General features: G+C 40.9%; 1 protein-coding gene across 1 annotated transcript in view; it reads left to right on the top strand.

Moving 5' to 3' along the window:
• Positions 1 to 9,113: 9,113 nt before the first annotated feature.
• Positions 9,114 to 16,140, top strand: part of LOC306931458 (uncharacterized protein) — a gene marked incomplete at both ends in the record, with an annotated part of 13,244 nt that continues 6,217 nt past the window's right edge. The window contains 2 exons of the mRNA XM_079512860.1: positions 9,114 to 9,171; positions 9,277 to 9,297. Coding sequence (XP_079368986.1) covers positions 9,114 to 9,171; positions 9,277 to 9,297 — 79 coding nt within the window. The remainder of the gene's footprint in view (positions 9,172 to 9,276; positions 9,298 to 16,140) is intronic.

Genomic DNA, 16,140 nt, shown 5'->3' with positions numbered 1-16,140 from the left:
CAAAGAAAACAGCAAACAAACTAGGATTGAGATCAGATAGACAAATCTACTGTCAATTAAGGAACAAAGTAACAAGGTTAAATACAAAGAAAAAGAGAGTATTATAAACATAGGATTAATGAAACAAAAAATGATGGGGAAAAAACTATGGTCAACACTGAATGAAATAATGGGCAGGAAATCAAATATATCAATTTCATTCATACAATCTGAAGGAATGTTCATAACAAAACCTTATGATATTGCAAACCACTTCAATGATTTCTTTTTTTTAAATAAAGTTAATAAATTAGGCCTGGGCCGTGGCTCAGCGGTCCAGGCACCTTGGCTGGTGGTCCAGTCTGGCAGTGTGCTGCGGGTTCGACTCCCGATCCCGACGGCCTTTACTGCATGTCACTCCCCCATCTCTCTCCCCATTTCATGTCAACCTACTGTCTGTCCCTCTATAAAAAATATAAAATAAAGGTGGAAGCCGCAAAAAAAAACCATTTAAAGTTGATAAATTAAGAGAAGGTCAACAAAGTAGTGATGGTTCACTATCACGTACACAAAAGACAAAAACTGTCTCTTTAGCTTTAATCAGGTTGATAGGGAAACACTTCCTCTGGTACAGACAACTTAGGGCCGATTCATACTCCTATTTTAGAGCCGAATAAAAGTCGGTTCGGCGCTGTAGAGCCTACAATGTGACGTCATTTGACGTTCGGGGGGGCGGGTACCGTCCTAAAGTCGGCTCTTCGGTGCTACTGAAAATTTCTGACGAGCCGAAATCATTTCGGCACTACAGCGCCGAAACAGCGGTAAAATAGGAGTATGAATCGGCCCTTAGACAGTAGAATATTGAAACTGGTGCAATTCTTTAGTTACTCCTATATGTCAACCAGTGTTTAAACAGCGGCGTTCATCCAACAGTATGGAAGGAAGCTAAAATCATTCCACTTCCAAAAGATAAGAATAAAACATGTGGTCCAAACAGCCGTCCTATCAGTATTTTACCGTTGCTAAGTAAAATAATGGAAACATTTTGATTCAAACAGGTCATGGACTAACCTGACTCCGCCAGATGGGGTTCCCCCCTCCTGCTCCCATCTGGGAACTCTCAGGCAGACTTGATGCCCGGCCACAAAACGGCCTGGCCAATCAGCAGCAGCTAGAGGCGGGATCAAGGCAGCACTGTGTATGCCTTGATCCCGCCTCTAGCTGCCGCTGACGGAGTCAGGTTAGTCATGGACTACTTCTCCAATAATTATCTACTCTCACCCTTTCAGCATGCATACAGGGAAGGCCATTCCACAAGCGCTGCACTTTTACAAATTAATGATGATATTTATCGTGCTGTTATGCTGGATTTCAGTGCAGCATTTGATGTAATTGATCATACCTTGCTTGATAAGCTACAGTGTTACGGTTTCACCTCCAATGCATTGTCTTGGTTTATTCATGATCTCTCAGGGAGACAGCAGAGGGTCTTCTTTAATGGCAGCTATTCAAAATGGAACCCCATTAACTGTGGAGTTCCACAAGGTAGTTGCCTAGGGCCTCTGTTATACTCCATTTTCACTAATGATTTACCATTGGGTGTAAAAAATGTTAATACAATTTTGTATGCTGATGATGACACAACATTATACAGTGCGGCCACATCTGAGAAAGCTGTAACTGACACATTAATCAGGGCTTTAGCAGACATTTATGAGTGGATTGAGTGCAATAAGCTGGTTAAATATTTCCAAGACAAAGGCCATTGTGCTTGGATCTATAATAAAATAATAATAAAACTTTATTTATATAGCACTTTTTTAAACAAAGTTACAAAGTGCTTTGAACAGTCGGACATCTAGATACATGTTGGGCAAGAATGTTAAAACTGTCAATTGGCAACACACAAATTGAACAGGTGAACAACTTCTGGGAGTAACTATAGATATGCTAGCTCTTTATCTTGGTCTAAACATATCAATTATATGGTTATCAAAATGGGAAGATGAATCGGTACGACTAGGAAGTGTTCTGTTTTCATCACTCCCTCTATAATGAAATCTGTTATATTCATTCTTTGGGTTTGTCTCATTTAGAATACTGCCCTGTTATCTGATCATCAGCTACAAAATCTGATTTGAAAAAGTTGCAGGTTGCTCAGAATAAAGCGGCTCGTCTGGCACTAGGCTGTTGTTCATACAGGACAAGTATTAGTTATATGCACAAACATCTGGCATGGCTGATGGTTGAAAAGAAATTAGCAGTGAGTCTTCTAATGCTACTGCAGAACATTATTACCACTGGTAAGCCGTATAGCTTGGCTCACCAGTTAAAAATGACTTCTGAACATGGTTACGACACTATAGAGGAGCAGCTTCTGGAAACATAAGAATAAAAACAATACCAAAATCAAATTGTCTAAAAAACACTGGTATATATAGGCCTAGGTCAATAATTCTCTGGAATGCTCTGCCCAAAAACATCTTATCTACAATAAACAACACAATTACTTTCAAAACACATATCAAACGATACCTTGTCAATTTGTGAAATACATAACTTTGTGTATTTGTTTGCTAGATTTGAATTTATAATGTGAATTTGTTTTTGTATTATTTTTGTTTTATTGTTCAGTTTTTATTTTAATTTGTATTTTTAGTTGTACATCTGTATTGTATTTACTTTATTCAGGACCCTAGGAAGACTAGAGGCTCATCCATGTGTCTCTAATGGGGATCCTTCAATAAACATAAACATAAACATATAGACACACAGACCCACTTATAACACGAACCATTGAGCCCAATTTATACTTTGATAAATGATATACTTTTTCAGTTGAAAATCAGTTATTTTCTATAAATTAAAACTTTACAATGTTACCACAAGACAAGTGTGTCAAGCTTTATATCCTCCTCTTAGTTTTTTGTGTCAAGGACCCCCAAATTGATATATACTAGACCTCACCCGTTTTGAATATATGAACACCAAATTATGTGCAGTGTGGGTAATGCGATGTAATAGATCACATTACTGATTGGGAGGGAATTGTCCTGTCTCGCTATAGCTCACGTAGGCTACTCTATCGCAAACATAGCAGATTTATCCCCCAAAAAGCATGTTTTTGCAATAAACGTTTGTGCCCCCTGTGGATGAAAATGGAATTGCTTTGGGCTCTCCGTTGATTAAACCACCCTCGACATGTGAATGAAATTTGGGGCGGATTGGACATTCCGTTTTTGATGTGGGTCATTGTTTTGTAAAACAGGCCCCTCCCACTAACTTTGGACGCCGATTACAGCCGAACGATACACACTATGGAAATTCTGCCTGTGGTGTTTTAATGGGATAGGTCCAGAGATCATGTGTACCGTTTTTGTGAGATCTGCACAATAGCTGTAGGTGGAAGAGCAAAAAGTGTGTTTTGCAGAAAAGTCAAAATGGCGGAAAGTCTATCATGACGCAAATGGGCGTGGCCTATATGGGGAGATGCGTCATGACCCAAGTCCCAAGGAATCCAGTGAAAGTGAAATTTTGATTTTACGACCTATACGGTTCAAGAGTTATAAGGCGAAATGTAAAGTGGGCTGTTATAGCGCCACCATGAGGCAGACTACGGACGGCTGCAATTCGAAACTGGCCCCCGTAAAATCTGAAACCCCCCCACCCCTTTTACCCCTCACAGAATATGTTTCTTTTCCCTTTTTACCTCTTTTATGATGAATTCCTTTTCTGTTCTTTGACTATATAGAAGTGTCTATTTGTACGTCTCTAAATGTTTTGATGAATTGAACAAGGTGGACCCTCTTGTAAACAAGTGTAATGCTTAATTGGGTCGTCCCCTCACAGTTAACAGTCTTTGTATTGAGTTTGTGCTTGAGATGTACTGTAATTCTGCAAACTGTTAATAAATATTTCAATCAATCAATCAAAAAAACTGATGTAATTATTTATTACATTCATTTTAATAATTATTATGAACCTCACCTCCAAGTGTTGTGACTGTAGCTCGGACGGTTTCTGAGAGAAAAATACTTTTCGCATTTCCCCATGTAAGTGGAAGGGTAATTTTAATGCACTAATAAATTCATTATTAATCAATATTTTTCAATCTCCGTAATATTATGGTATGGTCAATGCCGGAGCGATTGGTGCAGGAGCTACACAGTGTTTCATTCACTCACTCACTCAGACATTCACTCAGACATTGAGTGAATTATAGTATGATGATGTAGCTGCGGACCCCCATACCGGTATGTAATACCGAAATTATTCTATTCTATTATATATTATATCTATTATAAGTTTCCAAACATATACTGTGTGTGTGTGTGTGTGTGTGTGTGTGTGTGTGTGTGTGTGTGTGTGTGTGTGTGTGTGTGTGTGTGTGTGTGTGTGTGTGTGTGTGTGTGTGTGTGTGTGTGTGTATATATATATAAAATTATAATTCTTTCTCCAAAAATAGCAGATCTACAAGCCTGCGGCATAAAGTGCTAATTTTGAATAGCCAACATATAAATGGATAAAGTGGTTAAAGAGATTGTGACGCTACATTAACTAATTCTGCTGGGGACCCCCCCCCCCCCCCCCCCCAAGGACCCCTGGGGGTCCCTGGACCCCATTTTGAGAACCAATGACTTAACCCATTTTGGGCGGGAACCCCTTTTGGTGTTAGCATTATGTTATGCTTTAGCTATTGAAAAATAGCAGATCTACAAGCTCATAGCGCGCCACTCGGTGGCGCGCTACGAGCTTGTAGGTCTGCTATTTTTGAAAAATCGAAGAACCACTGACATAGAAACATAGCTTTTTCAGAAAACTGTCAGGATGTAGAAGACATTAGAATCTGAAAATGGGTTAACCTGTCCTGGGAAAAGAACACAAACACCAAGTGTTCTTTATGAGCTGTTATGTAACACTATGCGACTTGTACATCCTTGAAGATGACAAGTCCTTCAGTGACATCTGGTGCAACAGAACTTGGCAGACTAGATCTTCTCATGAGATAAGAGGGATCGTTCTATGCTGTGTACTCTAGGGTCCGGGTTTGCTCTTTTGTAAATATCATTCATGTGATAAATTGTTAAATGTTCACAGCAATGCATATGGGAAATTATAAATGTATTATTGATAAATGATAGAGGCAAAAACAGACTGTGGCACGCCAACATGGACATAAATTCAATGTCTTTGGCGCATATGGATTATAAAACATTTATTTAAATTCGCCAGATATTATCCCTTACATAAATGACAACCATGGCCAATGAGCTGTAACCTTTTACTATTCTGTTAGGGCGAAACACATCATGAGAAATATGCTATGAATTGAAAATACAAAACAAGAGAGAGAGAGATCAACATGCACTCTCTCAACTCTATCAATGTTTGTGGTGCTGCAAATAAATCCCCTGAGATAAGACAAGGATTTTTTTAAAGCCTGTATACACTTTTCTCTGTGTTATTTGTCATCATCATTACGGTCAGACAAGTACCATCATCAGGACCTAAAGAACACAAGTAATATGTAGTAAGATCTTCTTTTAAAAACATATTTTTAAACATCAGGAAAACATTGTTAAAAAAAGAAGAAAAAAAAGTATCTGCCCACTGTTCTTGATGCTCCAAAGTAATCAGACTATGCACTTGCATCTTTGAACATGTAGCAATATTAGGTGTGGGGAAAAGTGAAACACCACTAGCATCAGTTCTTTACAGCTGTGCTGGCATTGAGAAAGTGGATACCAGATACATCAATCCGCACCAAACTTTGTTCAGGGGCCTACCATGAAAATAGTCCCACCAGGGGCAACGTGTTGCCCCCCAGGGCCCACAGCACGTGCTCCAAACCGCACCAAACTTTGCACAAACACTGTTCAGGGGCCTGCCCCATGACAATAGTCCCACCAGGGGCAACGTGTTGCGACCAGGGCCCACAGCACGTGCTCCAATACGCACCAACCTTGGCACAAACACTGTTTAGGGGTCGACTAGTCACATCGAAAAACCAAAATTGCACATACTGTATATGGGGCACTGCAGCAGCTCTGATCAATGAAGGCTGTGTAACATATACTAATATACTATCAATCAATCAATCAATCAAACTATTAGAGACACATGGTCCATAGTGACATTAAAAAATGTACAAATACAAAGACAAACTAGAAAAAGTGCCCTTCTGGGAACAGGTCTCCTCCATCAGGAGGATAGGACTGTGTGAGATGTTTAGGAGTAATATAAACATGTTTTTTTGTTTTAGTTTTTTGCAACAATTTTCTTCATTTTGTTGAGGAAATGCAGAGCCAGATCACTCATAGCATCTCTGAGGATAGAATTCTGGATGAGCCGGACTTTGGAAGGCAATCTTAGCCAATCAGTGTAGAATCTGAGAAATCCAACAGACTCGTCTTGATCACATGACTATAGAGATCATATGGACCAATTTGCGTGAGATTTGGATGAAATCTGTGCGACTAACATAAGCAATGTGTTTTGCAGAAATCGGCCTCATGGTGGCGCTATAACCGGCAGATGTGGAGGGATGCAGGGACAATGTTTTTCCATGGCCTCTAGGGAGTGTGCATACATAAGTTGTATACAGATCGATGCAGTTATAGCTAAAAACAGGAATTGGCCTGTTATAGCACCACCGTGAGGCTGATTTGGGGAAAAGATTTGTGGCATGTCGTCCTCGGCCTAGTGGAAATGTGCGTGTATAATTTCACGGAAATTGCACACTGTGTTTGTGATTTGTGGCATTTTGTTCGAAACGGACCAATCGTGTGAGCTTTGGAAGCCAATCTTAGCCAATCAGGATGGAAGATGGGAAATGGTGCCGTGTTGATCACATGACTATGGAGATAGTGTATACCGAATTGTGTGATGTATGGATAAAATGTGTACGAGTAATCTACAGAAATGTGTTTTGCCTAAATCGGCCTCATGGTGGCGCTATAACAGGCCGTTGAGGAATATTTGGGGCAGAGGTTCGTCGTTGGCATCCAGGGAGTGTGTGTGCAAAGTTTGGCATGGATCGGGCCAACGGTGCCAGAGTTTAGCTGATAACGGACGGACGGAAGGAAGGACACACACACACACACACACACACACACACACACACACACACACACACACACACACACACACACACACACACACGGACGGAGTGCAAAACATACTCTCTCCCCATGCCTTCAGCCTGGTGGAGACAACAAAGGCAGACATTGTCCACATACAATCATAAATTCATATACAGGCTTACACGCTATTGGTTCCACAGTTTAGAAACAAACCTGACTGAACTCAATAAAGGGTTAGTCAGAATTAAAATAATGCCGTTGGCAGAATCAGACAGCCTGCACATACATTTGTACGTGAGGTTCCGCAGCACAGTGGAGCAGGTGGGTCCACCGTCACCGATGCTGACAAACATTTCGCTTGCACTGCTGCACCGTGGCACTTTAAGCAGCAGTCTCAAGGCATCATTATAAACCACATTGGGTTTCTGCATACTGCTCTTTTTGTAGCGTCTCCACAAGTGGGCAGTATACATCGATGTGCAAAAACATTGAAGTAGTGTGGACTTCACAGAAGCTGAACACATACTAAACTTACGAACAATGATGTTTGCTTGTGCATATAACATTCTACGATGCCTGTAGATATGTTCCTATCATCAGATAGATCATTTGTTAAATAATGGCCTAGTACTTGACCTCATAAGGGCTGTACCAGACAGAAAAAAGACTGAAGAATTATAAATAATGTCACATTCTGAGCCATATTGAGAGCAGACCCTCAGTAACTGCTGAAGGCCAGCACTATATGGGCATAGGATGACCAAATCACCTGCATACATCAAGTGGTTGATGACTGTGTTGCCGACCCGACACACTGTATCACAGCTGTTCAGCTGTTTAGATAGGTCATCCATAAAGATGAAAACAATGCTTCTCTGTCTGACACGATTTATGAGTGGTGAAACCACTCCAAGGAACAGCAATGTCCGTCCCTCCCTATGTCCATCCGTATGTCCCTATGGTACCAATACGGGCAAACGTGGCGCTGTTGTGCTAGAAACAGAGAGAGATAGTGTTGCACTGTTGCCTGCTAATTACAATGTGGAGTGTGCATGAGAGATGGAGAGGGAGAGAGACAGAGAGAGAGTGTGTTGTCTGCTAATTCCCCCACACAGTAACTCTGTCATTTCTCGATCGTTTTGGACCGTTTCGTTTTCGGCGACATTGGATAAAATACTGGCCAGGGCTATTGGCCGATAGTTATCTGAGCTATTCAGCTTCCCAGACTTATCTTTAATAACAGGCACTAATAAAACTGATAAAATAGAACTTGGTAAAACACCATGAATTAAAAACCCAGTGAAGCAGATAGAAAGTAAGGGGCAGAGTTCTCTGCCTGCAAACTTTAAATGCTCAGCTGATATTTTGTCCATACCACATGCCTTATCTTTAAGTACTCTGACTGCATCATAGATTTCTTGTGGGGAAATGGTAACATCCTCACTGTTATCAATGTTGCCCACTATAAAGGAGTTGCTTTGAACGCAATTGAACAGTTCATAATAATGTTTCTGCCACAATTGAGCAATCTCCTCTGAGCCAATCAATATTTGAAAATCTTTTATATTATTAACATATTAACATTTTGTATTATGTAACATGACAAGGTAAGAAGGGGCAGACAAAATTAGCTTTTTCTTCTCTGTTGTGAAAAGGAGTAGGCCTATGGAATTTTCTGTACTTTTTGTTTGTTCAAGATAAATAAAGATCAAAGACAGCTGCTCTACTTCCTGAGCCACTGCCTCGCCCAAAATGTTCTGTTTGCTGATATAATAATTAATCTTAATAAGCCGTATCTAATGGCGTCTAATATTTAACCTGAAGCAAAGATGTGAACAGTTATTAATATAGTTGTATAGTGTTCACTTTATGATATGATGAAATGACCCAGGTGTGTCTTTTCTCACACACATTATTTATTGAGGGATCAGTCAAATTCAGTCCTCTCCACTTTATGGGGGCTATAAGGAAACCTTCTCATGGGTGACAGAGTATATAAGCTGTTATGATTCAGGGCTGAGGCATGTTCTGTTCTGAAGGGGAAGGTGAACCATGACAATGCAGGCTCTCTTGGTTCTTTGGTGTGTCGTGGTCTCGCATGGGGTGCAAGGTAATGTGTAGTCATTTTTGTCTGGTCATGTTTATAACCCTTTCACATTACAATGACAACTTTTGTTCTTTAATAACAACATAAATTATTGTTGTTTTTCTTCAGGGTGGCACGATTACTCCACAGGTGAGTCTTGATGAACTTTCATGTAGATTGTACTGGACATATGGGTGCACCAGTTAATACGGTATTGAATACATCTATTATTAAAAAAATACAGTTGGACAACTTGGACACTCAGGCATGAAGGAAGCATGAGTTCAAGTCCGTTGCTATCCCCATGTCCCCCATATATGGGGACTAGGTTGGCGGAGGGTGTGTAGAGCCCATGATCACATTAGATAATTGACACAGGGGTGAAAGATGGGTTACAAAATCGTGGGATAAAAATTATAAAAGAAAAAAACAAAAAAACAGTTACAGTTAGTTGCAGGCATAGCCCTACTGTATAATGTAATTAGTCTGGCCTTTGCCACCCTTTGCTTTCACATCAGCCAATACATCCAGCTATACTATGGCTAACTCAGTGATGTAAATAGGTTTTCAATGTAATGAGTCCCGGGATGCAGGGTTGGTCTTTTAGACGAGTCCCTGGGACATTTTATGAGTCCCACTTCAACGACGTTGGGAATTTCAGTATGAAAATGTTGCCATTTTTACAAATTGCAGCTTTTAACTCCCATTTCATTTTATATGGTTATAATGTGGTTATATTCATGTAGAAAACAGAAGAAGAAATAATTATTGTAACTATAGCTAGCAAAATAAACTAGAATAAAAAACAGTACAGTAGTACAGTAGTGCATCCCGTGGATGCAGAGGTTGTTTGTTTTATTGCGTCCCTTAACTATAAACTGCGTTTTGGGATGCAAAGTGCACCCTATTTTAATCTCTGTATTATCAACTGTTGTATGTGTTTCAGACCCACAGACAGAACAAACAACACCCGCACACTGTCTTCAAATGCAGTGAAAAAACTTTAATAGGAAAACAGCAATGTTTCGGCCTCTGCAGCCGAAACCTAACCCTAACCGAAACGTTGCTGTTTCCCTATTGAAGTTTTTTCACTGCATTTGAAGACAGTGTGCAGGTGTTTGTTCTTTTTCACTGTCGGGCACCTTACCCTCTCCTACGCACCTGTTGCCCGTAGGTGTGCAAAAGCCTTGCTTTGTATAGACCCACAGACAGGACATGTAACATTTATCATATTGACATGTCAAGCCATTTTGTAAAATGGTGTGAATAATGGTTAAATTGAACTGTCCTGTTTACTGTTACTGTTGTCTCGGTGCTGAACATAATTAACTTTTTTCTTTCTTTCTTTCTTTCTTTTGCAAACTTTCATCTAACCAACAGAATCGCCAACACAACCGCCAACAGAACCACCAACAGAACCACCAAGAGAACCACCAACAGAACCACGAACAGAACCACCAACAGGTTTCTAAAATCACTTCTGCATTTATTTTCTCAAACATAGAGAATAGGGATGAATGGTAATGGCAATTAAATTAAAAAAGGAAACGATTTACAGGCTTGAGAGGTGTGATGTAGAAAGTTTAGTTACTTTAGTTACAATTCTGTGTTGTCCTTTAAAAACGCTGCTAAACCATATAGAGTCACTTTATACCTTGTACTTTGTTTCTTGTATGTTTGTTTTTATGTCTCGTAATGTAGGCCTACCGGTAATGTGCTTCACTGCCTGCCTGTTTAGTTTTTATGTTTTGTGTGGGTGACTGCAGCTGAAATTTAGCATCTTAATTCCAGTGTATTTACGATGCATTTATTTGTAATGTTTGTCAATGTTTGAACAAATAAATTAAAAGTAAAAAACATGGTCAGTGGCCAAAGACACATCGTGAGCGGCCACACAAACTGCCCAGCACAGACAAAACATGGCCACTGGCCAAAGACCTGCCTTTCAAAATGTACGCTGTGTGTGTGTGTGTGTGTGTGTGTGTGTGTGTGTGTTAGGGCATTAAGCAACTAACACACACACACACACACACACACTAGTGTGTGTGTGTGTGTGTGTGTGTGTGTGTGTGTGTGTGTGTGTGTGTGTGTGTGTGTGTGTGTGTGTGTGTGTGTGTGTGTGTGTAAATCGACTAGTAAATCCACTAGTCGACCTTGTTGGTACTAGTTGACTAGTTGATAAGAAAAGAAAAAAAAAGATTATTCTTTTTATTTTTTCCCCGATTTTGTAGGCCTCAAGATCAGGTAGATTATAGTTATAGTTTTTTTTTTAAATGTATTTAATTTTTTTACATAATAGGTAGTTAAACAACTAGTCGACTAGTCGACTAGTAAACTAGGCAACTAGTCAACTAGTAAAAATGACTAGAAGTGAATGCCCTAATGTGTGTGTCTGTCAGTTACTCGGACACACAATATAATATAACAAACAACACGGATGCATGGCGCTAGGCGCGCAAACTTCTAGTATATAATAATCACTATCATAATAATCAATAATTGCAGCCCTACTTATAATTTACACTCGTTATTTTCACATAAGCAAAAATATCCAGGTATATACTATGGCCAACTGTATTCACAACTAGGCCTATGTTTGACAGTTACTTGCGTTGTCACTGCTGTCTCAGATGCTTTCTTTCTTTCTTTCTTTCTTTCTTTCTTTCTTTCTTTTGCAAATATCCATCTAACGGTTAGAAACCAATTCAACAGTGGTTCCTGATACGGGAACCCATATGGTCCATCTTACACCTAGGTATTAACGCATTTTGGGCGGGAACCCCTTTTGGTGTTTTAACTAAGCATCATGTTATGCTTTAGCTATTAAAAAATCACACCCGTGTGAACTGAGTGGTGTAAGGTCTGTCTGACGTAATGAAATCATGTCTGACGTAATGAAATCACACCCGGGTGTGATTTCATTACCTGGCTTTTTTTGTGCAGAAAAAATTAGCATGGTTGCTATGTTCACCCTGTTCACCCGGGTGTGATTTCATTACGTCATTACAACAGGGTGAACATAGCAACCATTGCTCATTTTTTCTGCACAAAAAAGCCAGTTGTAGGAGTGGTTTACACCACTCAAAAATAGCAGATCTACAAGCTCATAGTGCGCCACCGAGTGGCGCGCTACGAGCTTGTAGATCTGCTATTTTTTTAAATCGTAAAAATGCGGCACAGATCTTTGAATATATATTCTTTCAGAAGACTTTTTTTTAATTTCGATGTCAGGTCTAAATGGGTTAAAGAATAAACAGTGTGTAGGCCTATTGGTTAAAATCATTTCTGTCTTCTTTTTTAAACATAGAGAATAACAAGGACACAATAGATGTATACTTACTGGTCACTATGCAGCCTAACCTTGTAGGACAGGTCTTCGCCTGCCGTCAGCCGCTTATCTCCACAGAATATATAGTCCAATGTCCTGTATGTCCATATACTTTTGACAACCAACATTCCACTTTCTTTATTCAATTCCTTTATTCAATTCTGTGCAGTTTCTAACTGTCTCGTAGTAATCCACATCAGGACAAAAGCCCTGATCCCATTCTGCCACCTTATTGGGCCCACACGAGCAGAGCTGTTATCTGGAAGCGACTCAAGGATTCCAAGTTGGACAAGTGAATGAGTTGAACCCATTTTGGGTGGGAACCCCTTTTGGTGTTTTAAAAATTATGTTATAATTTAGCTATTGAAAAATAGCAGATCTACAAGCTCATAGCGTGGCTTGTAGGTCTGCTATTTTTGAAAAATTGTAAAAATGTGGCGCAAATCTTTGAATATATATTCTTTCAAAGTGAATGTTTTTAACTCAGGTGTAAATGGGTTAAGTGTTGCAATATTATGCTCCTGTCTCCCTCAGCCCGACCCTCATGTCAATACAACTGTGGCTACAACCTGGGAAACTGCTCCTGTTCCAGCTCCTGTCGGTACTATGGCAACTGTTGCTATGACTACAACAGTAAGTCCATCAAATCAACATCGTTGATGCACTCTGCCCTGTCTCCACTCACATGACATTGACCTTGTTGTTGGTCGTCATGACTGAGGGAAGAAAAGCATGTTGTCTCAGTTTTTATGACAGTTAATTTGATTGGCCAAGAGGCATTCCATCAGTGCTGCATGATGTTCAGTAACAGCACTGAACCTGTCACTCAGCTAGCTAATGTTAGACGGTTATTTACACACTTGGTCAGGAGGGCTGATTGCAGCAACATGTTTGCTGGAGTCCTGAAGGAACAAGGCCTACATGTGTTGGCAGAGCCATAAAATGTTGTCTCCCATTATTACTTGATTAATAGTTTAGAGCTATTGTATAAAAGCAATGTTCCCAATCAAGGTTGTGCACTGCTGTTAGACTGCATATCAGCAATCCTGTAAGCACTAATGGGATACCTGAATTTCCCATGGGGATGAATAAAGACTACCTACCGACCTACCTACCTACCTACCTACCTACCTACCTACCTACCTACCTACCTACCTACATACATACCTACCTACCTACCTACATACCTAAGTACCTACCTACCTACCTACCTACCTACCTACCTACCTACCTACCTACCTACCTACATACCTAAGTACCTACCTACCTACCTACCTACCTACCTACCTACATACCTAAGTACCTACCTACCTACCTACCTACATACCTACATACCTAAGTACCTACCTACCTACCTACCTACCTACCTACCTACCTACATACCTAAGTACCTACCTACCTACCTACCTACCTACCTACCTACCTACCTACCTACCTACATACCTAAGTACCTACCTACCTACCTACCTACCTACATACCTACATACCTAAGTACCTACCTACCTACCTACCTACCTACCTACATACCTAAGTACCTACCTACCTACCTACCTACCTACCTACCTAAGTACCTACCTACCTACCTACCTACATACCTAAGTACCTACCTACCTACCTACCTACCTACCTACCTACCTACCTACCTACCTACCTAAGTACCTACCTACCTACCTACCTACCTACCTAAGTACCTACCTACCTACCTACCTACCTACCTACCTAAGTACCTACCTACCTACCTACCTACCTACCTACCTAGTACCTACCTACCTACCTACCTACCTACCTAAGTACCTACCTACCTACCTACCTACCTACCTACCTACCTAGTACCTACCTACCTACATACCTACCTACCTAGTACCTACCTACCTACATACCTACCTAAGTACCTACCTACCTACATACCTACATATACCTACCTACCTACCTACCTACCTACCTAAGTACCTACCTACCTACCTACCTACCTACCTACCTAGTACCTACCTACCTACCTACCTACCTACCTACCTACCTACCTACCTACCTACCTAAGTACCTACCTACCTACCTACCTACCTACCTACCTACCTAGTACCTACCTACCTACCTACATACCTACCTACCTACCTACCTACCTACCTACCTACCTACCTACCTAGTACCTACCTACCTACCTACCTACCTACTAGAGACTGACACGGGAGTGGATTTTCACTCCTGTCCTGTCCCACTCCCACAGAAAAAATCCTGTCCTGTCCCACTCCTGGGCCAGAGTTTAAAAAAAATCCCATCCTGTCCCACTCCTGTAGAATGACTCCTGATCCCATCCCGCTCCCACTCGAAATGACTCCCGCTCCCATCCCGCTCCTGTTAGTCATTGACACTGTTTTTCCCTGAACAGAACTTAAAGCTTAACAGTTAACAAGTGCTTTGTCAATTAAGATAAAAAAAACCCTCAGTGTTAATTTAACTCTATATGAATATTTATTCAGTGTACAAGTCTGTGTGTATGGCAGTGGTTCCCAGGGGTCCTTGAGGGAGTTCCAGGGGGTCCCCAGCTAATTAATAGTTTGGAACCAAATGGACCCTTATGGGTCTAACAAATTATGTTATGGGAGTGTACAAATGGAACCAAATGTTGTTCCATTTGTATACACTCAAGAGTTAAATTAACTTGATTGATTTTACAATATAATTTGGGGGTCCCAGCGATAAAAATGCCATGGGTCCGTAGACTAATGCATGTCAAACTGGGGGTCCTTGAAATTAAAATGGTTGAGAATCACAGCTAGAAGTTGAACCGTAATAAAAATCTTCTCTTATGGGGGTCCCCGTCCCTGGCATCTTTTCAAATGGGGGTCCGCGGGCTAATAAATGTCGATTTAGGGGTCCTTGACACGAACATGTTTGGGAACCACTGGTGTATGGGACATTCACTCAGGGAGCTGTTCAGGGAGCTAGCTAACAGTAACAGCGTTAGCATGTAGCTAACGTAGCATCACAATTGAAAGTTGCAACATTGCCACTGCCAGGGGAAACAAATGCATCAGGATGATCTGGTTTATAAATAATCGATTAAATCACGGCACCGGCGCGATGCAGAATCATACACGGCCGCATTGCGATGTTTTCATATAAAACTGTAAAAGACGTCCAGCCCGACTGGATTGCATAGAGGAGTTTTTTGTGTTGTGGAAGGCAGCACTAGCACTGCTGGATTATGGGTAACTATGTAGTTCTTTTGACCTGTGTCAGCAAAAGAGTGTTGGCTCACAGAAAGATGACTACAACAAAAATGGGTGCTTCTGTTCTTTTGGTTGGAACTTGGCAGCGCGACCAACGTCATTCACGATCCTGCACGCTCCCGTTAACTTTCATTCCCGTCCCGTCCCGATCACGGGATCATTAAAAATATGAATCCCATCCCGCGGGAATCCCGCGGGAATCCCGTGTCCCGCGGGAGTCCCGACAAAATGTCAGTCTCTACTACCTACCTACCTACCTAGTACCTACCTACCTACCTACCTACCTACCTACCTAGTACCTACCTACCTACCTATACCTACCTATACCTACCTACCTACCTACCTACCTACATACCTACCTAGTACCTACCTACCTACCTACCTACCTACATACCTACATACCTAGTACCTACCTACCTACCTACCTACCTACCT

The sequence above is a fragment of the Electrona antarctica genome (genome assembly GCF_951216825.1).
Source record: "Electrona antarctica genome assembly, chromosome: 10".
Taxonomy (NCBI): domain Eukaryota; kingdom Metazoa; phylum Chordata; class Actinopteri; order Myctophiformes; family Myctophidae; genus Electrona; species Electrona antarctica.
This window is presented reverse-complemented; position numbering and strand designations above follow the sequence as displayed.